Source organism: Arachis hypogaea, chromosome 14 (genome assembly GCF_003086295.3).
Source record: "Arachis hypogaea cultivar Tifrunner chromosome 14, arahy.Tifrunner.gnm2.J5K5, whole genome shotgun sequence".
Taxonomy (NCBI): Eukaryota; Viridiplantae; Streptophyta; class Magnoliopsida; order Fabales; family Fabaceae; genus Arachis; species Arachis hypogaea.
In genome coordinates this window covers 24,810,596-24,821,136 of record NC_092049.1, presented here as the reverse complement: position 1 = coordinate 24,821,136, position 10,541 = coordinate 24,810,596, and the positions used below count along the sequence as shown (strand labels likewise).

The following is a 10,541-nucleotide window of genomic DNA, read 5'->3' as shown; positions in this document are numbered from 1 at the left end:
ATTTAGTTTTCCAAGGTCATTAAAGTTTTTCGACGTGATAATGCCATGGAATACCGTGAATCCATACTATTAAATTTTCTTGTTGAACAGTTTACTTTGTCTGATCCCCTAGTACGTCTCAACAAAATAGAAAGACTAAATGCAAACACTGTCATATTCTTGACTATGTTCATACAATGCTTATTTCTTCTTCGTGTCCTGAGCATACTTGGGGTAAAGCTGTTCTTACTGCTGTCCATATTATCAATAGACTTCCTTCTTCTATCCTTGGTAACATTACTCTCTTTGAACGTCTTTATCATACTTATCCAGATTACAGCTCTCTTCGAGTTTTTAGTTGTGTCTGTTTTATTCTTCTTCAGTCTCATAAACATAATAAACTTAAATCTTGGGCTCGCATGTGTTGTTTCCTTGGTTATGACACTGAGCATAGGGATTATTGTTGTTGGGATCCTATCTCTCAATGTATTCGTATATCTCGTCATGTTGTATTCTGAGAGCATCACATGTTCTCTAGTTTCTCCTCATTTGAGTCAATTCCCTCTATACAGTTACCATTTTCACTAACCCCAATGTTGATTTTTTTTCTAGTGATGATAATACAGGTTCTGTGTCAAGTCAACCTCTTGAGCCTCTCACTCTTCTGCCTTCTCAACCTCTCGATGATTTCAAACCAGACGATAATCTTGCTTCTACTTTCATGCATCCTCCCTCCACTCGTTCCTCTAAAGTAAAAAATCTACCTCTTCATCTTTTTTATTATCATTGTTTTCCTACTATTCTTTATCACCATGATCCTAAGTCATTTCAAAAAATCTCCACCAATCTAAATTGGCAATAAGTAATGAAGAAAAAATTCAAGCACTAGAAAAAGTACACACTTGAGACTTGGTTGATCCTCCTCCTGATCAAGAAATTGTAGGTAGTAGATGCGTAAATAAGATCAACTCACTCTGATGGTCCTGTTGACCGTTATAAGGCACGATTGGTTGCTCAAGGATGTACGCAAGAATATGGTATTATTGATTATGAAGAAAATTTTGCTCCTATTGCTCGTCTCAAATCTGTTCGTGCTCTCCTTACCATTACTGCGGTTAAGAAATAGTTTCTCAGTCAGATGGATGTGAAGAATGCATTTCTTAATGGGATTTGAAAAAAAAAAATTCTATATGAAATCATCTTTAGGATATCCTTTTCCATTTAGCAAAATTTGTCTTCTTCGTAAGGCACTTTATGGTCTTAAGCAAGCTTTTCGTAAATAGTTTGAAAAGTTTAGCACCACTATCTGTAATCTTGGTTTCACTTGCAACCCTCATGAGAATGCTCTCTTTATTCATAAAAGTGAATGTGGGATTGTTCTTCAACTATTGTATGTTGATGACATGATCGTTACTGGAAATAATGTTGATGGTATCGCTAATTTGAAAGTATCCCTTCACCACACTTTTGAGATGAAAGATCTTGGCTCTCTCAGTTATTTTCTTGGTCTTGAGGTAATATCCAATGATGAAGGTATCTATCTCTCCCAAGCTAAGTATGCTTCTGATCTTCTCGCTCAAGCTGGTATTACAGATAGTCGTATTGAGTCTGCACCTCTTGAGCATGATGCTCGGTTTTCTCCTATGAATGACACAGTTCTAGATAATCCTACTCTTTATCGACAGTTAGTTAGAGGTCTAGTCTACTTGACTGTCATGCAACCTGACATCGTCTATCTTGTTCATGTTGTTAGCCAATTTTTTTCAGCTCCTCGCACTACTCATTATGCGACAGTTATTCACATCCTTCGCTACATCAAAATTACTTTGTTTCACGGTCTTCATTTTTCTGCCCACTCATCTTTAACCCTTCAAGTGTACTTAGATGTTGATTGGGCTGATGATCCCACTGATCGTCGTTCTACTATTGGTTACTGCTTGTTTTTTAGTGACTCTCTCATTACCTAGTGAGCCAAGAAGCAAATGTTCACTGTTCGATCAAGCATCGAAACTGAATATCATGATCTTGCTGACATCTAAAGTTGTCTTGATTCGTTGACTTCTCGAAGAGTTCGGTGCCACTCAGTCATCTTCCACTGATGTTTATTGTGACAATTGAAGTGCTATTCAGATTGCCCATAATGACGTCTTTCATTAGCGCACCAAACACAGTGAGATTGATTGTCACTTCGTCCGTCAATGTCTCCTTATTAGTGTTGTTCGTCTCGTAGTTATTGGAACTCTGGATCAGACTACTGATATCTTCACGAAGGTCCATCATTCTACTCGTTTTTGGACTCTAGTATCCAAACTTAAGATGGTATTCTTAGCTTCCACTTGAGTTTGAGGAAGGATGTTAGAGTATAATTAGGATCAATTAGCATCAATTAGATCATTATCATCAATTAGAATTATTTAATATATCTTTATATTTATTAAAGGGAAATTTATGCAAATAAAATGAATGAGCAAAACGTTTACGTAAATACAACATTGGCAATTTCCAGATGCAAATGCAACAAACGCAACTGTATATAATCCGCTACACCCTCCGTGGATTACGTTGAGGGCTGCATTAATCATAGACCGCTACACCTTGTAGCGGTTTATGCTCATATGGTGCTAGACTCATAATCCGCTACACCCTCTAGTGGATTATGAACAGTGTGGAAGTTTGGGAAGATGCATATATATATATATCACTCTTACAGTAACAACGCGTGATACAAAATGTACGAAGTTATACAAATACAGTCTCCATAAACAATAAGCCATAAAAATATAATAGGCACGAGGCATTAACAGTAACACAGATTAAATTTCTACATTAGGCATAAGTCATAAGACATACAAATAGGTCAGAACCAAGACTAACACGAACACACCAAAGGAACTAACACTAACACCCGAAAGCGTAAATTGCTACAGGAGAATATAAAATTCAAAAAACTAGAAGCACACAGACTAGAAGTCCTACGAACTACCGACAACGGGGGAGCCTCTCTGGGGGCAAGACCTACGCATGTGCCCAGGATGTCTGCAGAGCCCGCATCGCTTCGGTCGGTTAGGGTTGGCCTCATCCATGTTGTTCCGGATTCTAGTAGACTCGGTCACCCATCACGACAACGCCTCAAGTTGGGGTCCGGAATAATGGTCGGACCGTCATAAGGTGGCTAAAGTCCCTCCGGTATTAGTGGCACGAAACCCATCTGGTACACCCTGAACACCTTTTGCATGGTGTAGACCTTGTCGACATAGATAGACCAGTCAAGCCATGACTGGGCACAACATGCAATCGCATGAAAACACGGGTAATGGAGAGCTTGAAAGTATCCACAGTCGCATGTACGATGCTGAAAGGAAACTCGGTACGTCCCAAGTGAAAAGCTCCCGGTGGGCGTCGTCTTGGCAACGGTGTACTCAGACTAATGTCTATCGAACAAGGTGACAGTGAAGCATCTGGAGTCTTTCAAGTTGCGGTCCATTGCCTTCATAAAAGACTGGCAGAACTTGGCACCGCTGGCCAATTGAGCCTCTGCCGTCTGACCACGAATCACAAACAACTCCGCTAGCTCACCATATGTGGACTTTACTAGGGCGGTAACCGGAAGATTCTGTGTACCCTTCAGAACAGAATTAACACACTCAGATATATTGGTCGTCATGTGACCGAACCGTCTGCCACCATCCTGGTGCTGAGTCCACTTATCGTATTCTATTATGTTCGCCCAATCACACATTGTCAAATTCTCAGTCTGCATTATATCAAACCAATAGTGAAACTCTGCCTCAGTCTTTGCATAAGCAGCGTTCACAAGCAAATGCTTTGCATCCGTGCCCTTAAAACTGAGTGCGAAGTTAGCTGCAACATGCCGAATACAAAATGCTCGGTACGCATGCGGGGGTAACCACCCACTGTTCGGGTTCTCTAGTGCAGCCTTGCTGCCATTGTGCCTATCTGAGATGACCATTATCCCCTGTTGCGGAGTCACATGTTGCTGCAGGTTGGTCAGGAAGAAAGACCAAGACTCGGCATTTTCCCCCTCCACGAGACTGAAAGCAATAGGCAAGATGTTGGAGTTCCCATCTTGGGCGATGGCTAGGAGCAAAGTCCTTCCATACTTGCCATACAGATGAGTACTGTCTATGCTGACCAATGGCTTGCAGTGTCGGAAAGCTTCAACACAAGGAGAAAACGGCTAGAAGAGACGATGAAAGTACACGGTTGAGTCATCCACGTCATCACCGACGCGGACCGGAGATGTCTTCAACAACGTAACCATCCCCTCCATGGTGGACTGCACACCAAGGATTCAACGAGGTAGCTCGGCGTAGGACTCTTCCCAGTCCCCGTATATCTGTGCTACCGCCTTCTGTTTTGCCAACCACGTCTTCCTGTAAGTTGGCTTGAACTCGTACATTCCTTCGGTAGTTTCTTGCAACACCTTTATCGACACCGCCGCATTGGCTCGAACCAGAGGAAAGATCTTCGCACAGATCACGTGATAATCTAGTTGTCGGTGGTCGCTGGATATCGATGTAGCCAAGCATGTGTGTGGCGGTCCGTTGTATTGCCAAACCTCCCAGGTTCCCTTCCGTGCTCAAAGGCTGATGCGAATCATCCATGTGCAACCCTTCCCAAACTTCTTGCATCTCCATGGTACTTAAGATGATCTGACTCCATCACTCTATACTCAACACCGCGCCGAATACTGTAATCATTCACAGTAAGCACAGCTTCCTCCTTACTGTGGAAAGATTGGCCAACTTGAAATTCAGCTACAGAATTTCCCTCGTGCAAGCCTTGACCCCCAAAGGTTGGTGTTGACTCCGTCGGTTGGCTGATGGCTCCAAGATCCAAGGTAGAATAATGTACAGGTTGCTCATGTGTGCCGGCACTTGACGGTGGTTGACATGTTGCTGGGTTTGTCGAAATTTCATCATCGCTGTCCCCTCCAATGTCAGCAGGCTCTTCGTCGGAATCATCCTCTAGCATAGCATTTTCCACCCGATCTGGTTCCCCCTCACGTCCTACATCTGGAGATGGATGAGTTGAGGTGAATGCCCCAACTGGACCGGCTGGCCGATACTCCAACAAACACTCAGGTGCAACGACGGGCATCGAGGTGGAGGCACTCCCCATCATGGTGGACTGGGGGTTTAGAGCGGATGCACCAGAACTATCGATCCCATGTTCCAGCTTCGCAAACAACTCATGTATCCTCACTTCCGGGAAACTCCGACGACAATGAAACAACACCTGCATATCTTCATCTGTTCGTAACACGAACGTTTCATATTGCACGCCGGTTGACACAACTGCAATAGGGATCTTGTAGAACAGCTTCTTCACCCACTTTGTGCCACCCGCGGCCAACTTCTGCAGTATACTGCTCTTCAGATCCAACAGTGTATTAGACGACCTAACAAAAACACTCAGCAGTTCTCTGTCTGTAAACTTCACACCGTGCCTCTTACTCTTTTTTATTTTTCCAGAATGATGCACTAAAACCAAAAAGCTCTCTTCACTCTCCATTCCTCAAGTTATGAATGAATAAAAATGACACTCTACACAACTTGTTAGGTATATATAGGCATCTTCCCAAGCTTCCACACTGTTCATAATCCGCTAGAGGGTGTAGCGAATTATGAGTCTAGCACCATATGAGCATAAACCGCCACAGGGTGTAGCGGTTTATGATTAATGCAGCTCTCAACGTAATCCGCGGTACCCTGTAGCGGATTACGTGCAATTGAGTTCCGTTACAGGGTGTAGCGAATTATATACAGTTACGTTTGTTGCATTTGCGTCTAAAAATTGCCAATATTGTATTTGCATAAATGTTTTGCTCATTCATTTTATTTGCGTAAATTGTCCTTTATTAAAGGATATTATATTTTTATTCTTTTGATTCAACTAATACTTATATATACCTTTGTATATTGTATTTTGTAATGATATCAAATAATATAATATACAATCTTTTTTTTAAATTATTCTCTTGTTTTTAATATATATATTATTTTTATATTTAAAAATTATGATTTATACAAAAAATATAATTAAAAATTAAATTCTAATTCTTATCCAGGGCGAAAATCAATTCCTAATTCCCTACCAACCATCCATGACGTATATTTGCCTTTTGTCATTTTCCTATATCGAAGTATAAATATTTCGTTATTCTCACAATAAGCAGTAGATTCTGACCATGATTATTAACATTATACATATATAAAATAATGAGACGTGCAGAGAAGTCAAATGTTGTTTCTCTTATTATAAAAAATTAACGATAAAAAAAGAACTAGAATCAAAAGGCTTGTAAAATTAACAAAACTCTTGGTCAAAAGTCAAAAGTCAATACTGCTACCTCCTCCTTGGCCTTCATCCTTGATTTTATTTATTGAGAAATATGCTTTATTTGAAGTAGGGTGATGAAAGCATGCTTACGTATATGGGCAAATACACGAGTCTTAAGTTAACTACTCACATAAAATCATTTTTATTTAAAAATAATAAATAAGAATTAAAAATTAAATAATAATTTAATCAAATATATTATCCTTCTATATAATATAGACTCAGTCTTCAGTTTGATAAAAGGTCTAATTATGTGTAACGGGTATAATTTAATGATAAAAGTAGTGTGATTCGTTCCAGAGACTTCTTAAAAATTAAGAAAATTGTTCTCCTTTGATTCATATCTCAATTAAAAATTTTATTTTTTATTTAAAAAATTTTAAATTCTTTATTTTTCTCAATAAAAAATTTAAGGAATAGTTTTTCGAGACCCCACTATAAATCCTATCCATATACGTTCTGATCACCAACTTATATTAGATCCAGTTCTATTTTATTAGAATTGTTAGAATAAATAAATCAAACTCAAGTAAATAAATTTGACTTGATTTTTTTTGTTTTCGAAGTAATTCTCATCAACAAGCACTATTATGGTGTAAACTGCGACCTTCTAATTCTTTAAGAGGTTTATCCAAAAAATTCGCGATAAAATTAGGAAGATGTTTTAAATACCACACATGAGTTATTGGGCATGCGAGTTTTATAAAGCCCATTTGATATCTATATATTCAAAAATCAACAAATTCTATCTAATATATTGTTCGCAAAATTTTAGTTGTCTTTTTTTTTTCTCCGATCACTGGATAATTTTCACAAGCACAAATTTTATTGTTTATAGGTCCAAAAATTCTTTTGCAAAATAATCCATCTTTTTCAAGTTTATTAATTTTGTAATTAAAAATATAGGATTTTGTTATTTTCCCAACTATCTCTTCATTAGGTAAGATTTTTTTTTACTTAAACAATTATTTGTTAAAGAATTAAATAAACGATAAATAAGTCCTTGACTTTTTATCTCGAAGATAAATAAATTTTTAACTAATTAAAAATATAAAAACTTCTCTCACTTTTTAAAATACGAGATATTTAAGTTTCTCTAAAAAATCGATTTGTCTTTATATATTTTGGACAAAAAATTTTAAATATTTCGTATTTTAAAAAATTAGAAATATTTTTATATTTTTAATTAGTCAAAGATTTGTATTTCTTTAAATTAAAAAATTAGAGATTTTTTTTTTCTAAATGATCTAATAATTCTCATTATCGTTTGCCCCACAAAATTATTTGTTAATATTATTATAACTCCTAATAAAGACATAAACCTGTATTAATTTATTTTATTTTATTATCGCTCATTTTTCTTTATTTTGTTATGGGGATATAACTAGATATCTTATTATAAATATACGCATTAATATAAATATAAGACTTAATTATCAAGTTATTATTGGAGTATAAGGTTATTTTTGTACCTTCTCAAACCTTAACAATTTTACATCTTCACTTCAGATGTTCAATGGTCAACCTGCAAGGCTAAACACAGTATTGGATGAAGTTTGGACCAGGTTAATAAAGCATGGTTAATAATATCACATTTGCAAAAATTGCTCAGTGAACTTTTATTCAATCCTTCAAAATTAACCACTAATATAAAATATATATTAAAATATAAATATATATTAAAAATAAATTAAATAATATATATTTATATATAAATATATTAATAATTCATTTTAATATACAAATGATATTTTTAATATAATAAAATAATAAAATGGAGAAATCACCAACAACCACCCAGTAAAAAATATAATTAAACTTTCTTTAATTTGTTCCACATAAACACACAATTGACTAGAACATTAAAGAATGGCCAATTGTTGTGTTCAAAAGGGGTTGTTGAGTGGTTTCAATTTGCGCAAGACAAGAGAGGAAATTAAACTTGTTATTAGTTAATTACCTTCTTTCTAAACAAATCAATAGCAATGGGGTTCAATAATCTCATTAGATTTGCCATTCATCACAATTACAAATTCATGAAAAGAAAATTCCACTGTAGTGCAGAGATAAACCCATATTGGAGGGGTCACATTAGAGAAGGGTTAGAAGGAGGGAATCCAAAAGAAAGTGAACATGTTTGCATATATAGGATCCCACGAAACATGCGACAGGTGGAACCAAAAGCCTACATACCCAACAACATAGCAATTGGTCCGTACCACCATGGAAGACCACACTTGAAAGAAATGGAAGACATCAAGATGAGGTTCTTTAGGCGTCTCTTCGATCCCAGTGGTCCAAACGGATCAGCCAAACTCGACGAAGCTTTTAAAGAACTCGAATCGCTTCAGGACAAGGCGCGTGAATGCTACGCGGAGAAGATCAAATTCAGCAGCGATGAGTTTCTAGAAATAATGATGATTGATGGTTCATTCATTATTCAACTCTTGAGAGAATTCTCAGAGAGCGAATTCAACAAAGTCGATGATCTCAGCAGGTGGATGCTACCCACCATTCGCCGCGAGATGATAATGCTGGAGAACCAGATTCCATTGTTTGTATTAACAAAACTGTACGAGATAACAAATAATGGAAATACAAGTCTTGAATCTCTTGCCCTCAAGTTCCTCTACCCTTTGTTGAGATCCGGCTCCAGCAAAAATTTTCCGCAAACTGTGAAAGCAGATTTCGAATTGCAGCACTTGCTGGACATTCTTCGATCCGGTGTAAGGCCTGTGATTGGTGGCAGAGATCAAAGAGGGAGTCAAACCAACATGATTCACACCGCAACCGAGCTGGTCGAGTCCGGTGTGAAGATCAAAACACATGACACACCAAAACTGCTGGATATAAGATTTGGAAATAAATTATTGAAAAAATTGGTAAAAGAACTCACAATTCCTACTCTTCACATAAGCGACCACAGAGGAACCGTGTTTCGCAACATGGTGGCCTTTGAAAAGTGCCACAAGAGATGCTACCCTGACGTGACAACATACATGTTCTTCTTCAACAGACTCATCAACTCACCAAAAGATGTGGCGCTTCTCCACCAGAATGGAGTGCTTAACCACTCTTTGGGGTGCGATGAAGAGGTGGCGGAAGTGATCAACAACATTGCCAAGGAGATAGTACCGGATTCGAGTGAGTCTTATTTGTACAAAGCTGTCAATGAGGCAAATGAGTATGTTGGATCAAGGTATGCGAAGAAGAGGGCTTCAATGGTGCGTAACTATTTTACAAGCTGGGTTGTGGGAGTGACAACTGCAGGTGCAGTCTTTGCACTCGCCTTCACCGTAATACAGACCATCTGTGCAGTTTACCAACACAAGAGAAAAGGCAAATCGTTGTTTACAATCTTCCTAGAAACATTTGGCTTTGTTGATAGCAGTAACTCTGCATATGACAACGACAACAACAACAATAATATCTTAGAAAGTAAAACATGAATGTAATTTTGGATACCACTTTCATAATTCATGTATTAGAATTTAGAAGTTGTATGAATTTTACAATAATGCTATTGGTACATCGAATGTTATTACACCTGTATTAATATATACTATTTTAAAATCTTAAATTGAGTATTATTATCATACAATTTTCCCTACAATTTAAATATAAAAATAAGTGTATTACATTATAAACATTTTTTTTTGTGTACATTAGAAACATGTATTACTTGACCAAAAACAATTAGCATTTACTAAGTCGGCTGATTTTTTTGGATATGATTTGGTGGTGTGAGTTCTGCTGGGTTATGATCATTATGGGTGAATTACACTGTTATGACGGCGTTGCTTTTAGGAATTTGGAGGGAAAGAAATTGGACCGACCGATTTCAAGTAGAAAGAAGAAGGAACACAAATTGAACCCACCGATTTGTGTGAGGGAGAAGTTGAAGTTGCATGAAATCAGACCCACCAATTTTTGGATAGCCAATTTTTCCAACCGAAGAGTGCAGTAATCGGACCCACCGATTTCTAGTGGTCGAAATTTTTTTTAATTCGGGGTGCACTAATCGGACCCACCGATTTGTGAGTGCACGCGGTCGGTCCGTCCGATTTGCCTGTAAGTGTAAACATAAACTGGAAAGAAATCACAGAAGCCCCATTTCTTCATCGCTGGTCTCAGCTGATGTTCTTCCTCTTCTCTGATTCTTCTCCTTCATTCTTGTAAAATAAATTTCTGTGAGATTG

The 10,541-nt window shown here is 37.5% G+C and overlaps 3 protein-coding genes across 3 annotated transcripts; 2 read left to right on the top strand and 1 right to left on the bottom strand.

Annotated features, from left to right (window-relative positions):
• Nucleotides 1–1,382: 1,382 nt before the first annotated feature.
• Nucleotides 1,383–1,946, top strand: LOC112742431 (uncharacterized mitochondrial protein AtMg00810-like). The gene has a single exon (XM_025791663.1). It carries the CDS (start codon nt 1,383–1,385, stop codon nt 1,944–1,946), a length of 564 nt encoding a protein of 187 aa, XP_025647448.1.
• A 1,457-nt stretch (nt 1,947–3,403) lies between these two features.
• Nucleotides 3,404–4,529, bottom strand: LOC140178543 (uncharacterized). The gene is made up of 2 exons (XM_072215720.1): nt 4,235–4,529; nt 3,404–4,155 (listed from the first exon to the last, which is right to left on the bottom strand). The coding sequence occupies exons 1-2, from the start codon at nt 4,527–4,529 to the stop codon at nt 3,404–3,406; spliced, it is 1,047 nt and encodes a 348-aa protein (XP_072071821.1).
• Nucleotides 4,530–8,213: 3,684 nt separating this feature from the next.
• LOC112741841 (UPF0481 protein At3g47200-like) lies at nt 8,214–9,926 on the top strand. Its single transcript, XM_025790976.3, has one exon. The coding sequence runs from the start codon at nt 8,328–8,330 to the stop codon at nt 9,789–9,791; it is 1,464 nt and encodes a 487-aa protein (XP_025646761.1). The 5' UTR covers nt 8,214–8,327; the 3' UTR covers nt 9,792–9,926.
• Nucleotides 9,927–10,541: the final 615 nt, after the last annotated feature.

What these genes read in the sequence shown, in the direction of transcription:
- LOC112742431 (XM_025791663.1), top strand. Translation starts at nt 1,383, where the DNA reads ATGATCGTTACTGGAAATAATGTTGATGGTATCGCTAATTTGAAAGTA.
- LOC140178543 (XM_072215720.1), bottom strand. Translation starts at nt 4,529, where the DNA reads ATGCTTGGCTACATCGATATCCAGCGACCACCGACAACTAGATTATCA. An exon ending in CGTTGTTGAAGACATCTCCG is followed by an intron (nt 4,156 to 4,234) that starts GTCCGCGTCGGT and finishes CTTGTGTTGAAG; the next exon opens with CTTTCCGACACTGCAAGCCA.
- LOC112741841 (XM_025790976.3), top strand. Translation starts at nt 8,328, where the DNA reads ATGGGGTTCAATAATCTCATTAGATTTGCCATTCATCACAATTACAAA.